Below are 3264 nucleotides of genomic sequence, written 5' to 3'. Positions count from 1 at the left end.
CCAAAGCAAAAAGATTAACTGGGTGCATTGCTGAATTACTGCAAAATACCCATCAGAAGGAACTACTGAAGAACTGTCTGCTATAAGAGGACTCGGTACCATTAGTGTGGGAGGGAAGCTCACACTCGCTTAATGTGTGCAGTGTGCTGGGCCTGCCAGACCGGGGGAGCAGACTGATAGGAGTCAGCAGGAATATCAAGTGGAAGAAGCCTTTCTTCCCAGAACATTGTATTAGCTTAACATGCAGACCTGTTCTGGCACAGAGTCCGTGATCTAAATAAATCCCAAGTCAAGCAGAAGAAAATCCAGGCTTTCCACCCTCCTCAAAAGTTTTTCCTTCATAGTTTAAACTTTCAAGAGTTAGAAAGAAGGCTTGTGTATTGCTAGAGTCATTCCAGAGAAATACTGTCTCTTAACCAACCAGTTGTGGCATAGGTAAGTTTCTAAAACATTGATTACACAAGCAATGAAAAAGTTTAAGTCTGTTAGTTCACAGCTTCACTACAGGTATCAAAGTCTCTCTAGCCCAAAGACAAGCTGGATGGGAGAGTGAAGAGTTCATAAAAAAAATGCAAGGCATGAAATAATTGCTTAACTACTACTCTGACAAAACAGCTGTGCACACTGTTCAGAAACTGCTGCTTGAAAGTAGAGTCAAACTTACAAGACTGAAGCAAAAACCCAATTTAAATATCCACATAGAAAAAGTACCATGTCGTGCCCCTCACCAACAGGCACACAATGGATCCAAAACCTGAAAGTGTCAGGCCTCTGTCAGTTAAGGGGCTTGCAATCTGTTTTGCACAGGAAGTCACTACGATTAAGTAACTGCCAACAGCTCCTGAAACAGGATGACAGGAGTTTTTAAGAGTAGGGCCAGGATCTAGTCTAACCAGAGCTTCTTGGGAGTACCACTGATATTATTTCATGCCCTGTAGAAACAGTAATGATAGTCAGACAGGTGAAAAGAACAGTCTGAAATACTGACTGAATTTTGTTAATCCTATCAAGGAGTTAAATATTTTTATTGTATTCTTCATCTCATCCAGGCTTCCCCTTTGATGCAAAGAGGTTTAATGGTTACTCTGACATGACTGATAAGTTTTATAACTACATGGAGTAGAGATTATATTTTTTGTGCAGTCCTACTAGTTACAGTTAAGCATTATTTTTCAAGCAGCAAAGACTCGTCATCCTCTACTGCACACAAACTGGAACATGGTCTACACTTTCAATCCAACAAAGTCAAAAGTTGACTCAGAAATCCATTTCATTCTTATTGAATGATCTCTCATAATCCTTTTAATAAAAAGGCTGCAGTTTGTTTCCAAATTTTACTTGCTTCATTCAAAACAGAGTAAATATTTCAACTCAATGAGATAAATGGAATTGAAAATGTAAATGGTGAGTTGTTAAGGACTATAACTAAGAAATATCTTCAAGGAATCTTGGAAAGGAAAAATAAATGTGCGAGCACATGGCAGAGGAAACACTGCACAGGTACAATGAAGACAAGCTGGCAGGGGCCGAGACATTAAAACAGAAAGAGTAGAGGGTAGAATGAACTCTCTCTGTAGTTCTGAATTAATGTATTGAAAACCAGAACATGCCAAGGAAGGAAGGGAAGGATTTTAGCTATACCGTGACCCAAATGGCACTAGATCCATGGGAGTAGGTGGTTTCAAATAAGGGAAGAAGGGACAGGCTTTGTAGTTTTATGGGACCAGAGCAGACAGGCAACACCCTTGGCTTTCAACCAAGGAAGAGCAAAGATTTCAATTTAAGATTGACTTTCCCATTTTCCTTCAGTGACTAGAGTACTGATTTGCTTTTGAGGTTTAGGACCGGCAGAGCCCATTTTGTCTGCTTTGCTAGTTTTGCCGTTTCCTTTAGGACAGTAAGATTTCACTTTCAATGACTTTCAGCACAATCTTAGTGTTGAGAAAGTGAAAGAAGAAGTAACTGGAAGGAGAAAAGAGTAAAATTACAACTCCACTAACCTCAGGGTTCAGATTGCTAACCAGCAGAACGGAGTTCCCAGCCCCAGTAAGGCCGGGAATGGCAATCCGTCCTGCTGCAGCCGCTGCTGCTGCTGCTGATGGGATAGCCAAAGGAGCAAGTGCTCCGTGAACATTTGGAACTGACAAGCCTGGAAATTAAAGAATATTAACCAGTAAAGAAATTAACAGCATGTACTCTAGTGTAATCAGCCGCACCAGGAGGGAGAACTTCAAACCCCACCTTTCTTAAAACATGCATATCTCCATTTAAAAACAACCATTTACTCTAAGAGGGACAGGTGCCTCCAATTCTGGTGCTGCTATGCAGGAAGCAATTCTCAGTTTTAACAGTGTATCTGCTCTCTTGTGGTGCCTGGTGCATACCAGATGCCTCTGGAGGCAAACTGGTTGGGATTAGTATTTGGTGTACTTCATAGGCTGCAGAACTGTCTCAATGCAAAGCCTTGATTTTGTGGGTGCAGGAAAGGTACTACAAGCAGTGCATTTTTGTAAGATTTTTTCCAACCAATGCATGCCACAAGTGCTTCACTCTTTGACCATGCATCTGATGAAATGAGACATTGTACATTCCCATCCATTATTCACTGCTCCGTTTGAGAAGGATTATTTTATGTACAGGCATTTCTAGGGTGCTTACTGCAGCATCTGACACCTTACAATGTCAAGCACATCACACAACCTCTACAAGATATAGCTTTAAATCCCTTTAGGTGATAGAGATACTAGTCTATTAAACACTGTTCATAAATGGTATATACCCATCTAGGTGGCCTATGCATAACCCTACAAAATGCAACATCAACAAAGAATTAAAAGCCAATCAGCTTGGTTTGTACCCACGTTAACCCACTGACATCCAAATTCTATTTGGCTGCACTGCCTTCTTAGCTTTATGACTTAGTCCAGAGCTTATAAAAAGTAGAAGCCCAAAGTGCTTAGAACTCGAAGCTCAGAACAAGGCACCTACTACCTAAAAACTGACACTTTTGAAAACGAACGGTTGATTAGGCTTTTTCCTTATTATAGCACATGGATCATTCTGATATCTGCAACAGAAGAGCAATGAAGTTGAGAGCCCTGCACTGATTTATCATATTAACTTTATTCAGCTGAAATATTTAAAACACAAAATGGAAAAGTAGTTTCCTGTTTCTGATTAAACTTTCAGACAGGTGCTATAAAGCTGAAATTCTAGTGTCAATGAACTACCAAATGTGATACTTTTTTTTTTTTTTTTTTAAAT

General features: G+C 40.0%; 1 protein-coding gene across 2 annotated transcripts in view; it reads right to left on the bottom strand.

The window, feature by feature from the left end:
- The window catches only part of PTBP1 (polypyrimidine tract binding protein 1), a 48364-nt gene that overhangs the window by 12000 nt on the left and 33100 nt on the right, over nt 1-3264 (bottom strand). For both annotated transcript variants that reach the window (XM_019513513.1, XM_019513514.1), the window contains one exon: nt 2001-2149. In XM_019513513.1, coding sequence (XP_019369058.1) covers nt 2001-2149 — 149 coding nt within the window. The remainder of the gene's footprint in view (nt 1-2000; nt 2150-3264) is intronic.

This window comes from Gavialis gangeticus, unplaced genomic scaffold, assembly GCF_001723915.1.
Source record: "Gavialis gangeticus isolate Ggan-Ray unplaced genomic scaffold, GavGan_comp1, whole genome shotgun sequence".
Taxonomy (NCBI): domain Eukaryota; kingdom Metazoa; phylum Chordata; order Crocodylia; family Gavialidae; genus Gavialis; species Gavialis gangeticus.
The sequence above is the reverse complement of the archived record's forward strand: the minus strand, read 5'-3'. Positions and strand labels throughout refer to the sequence as shown.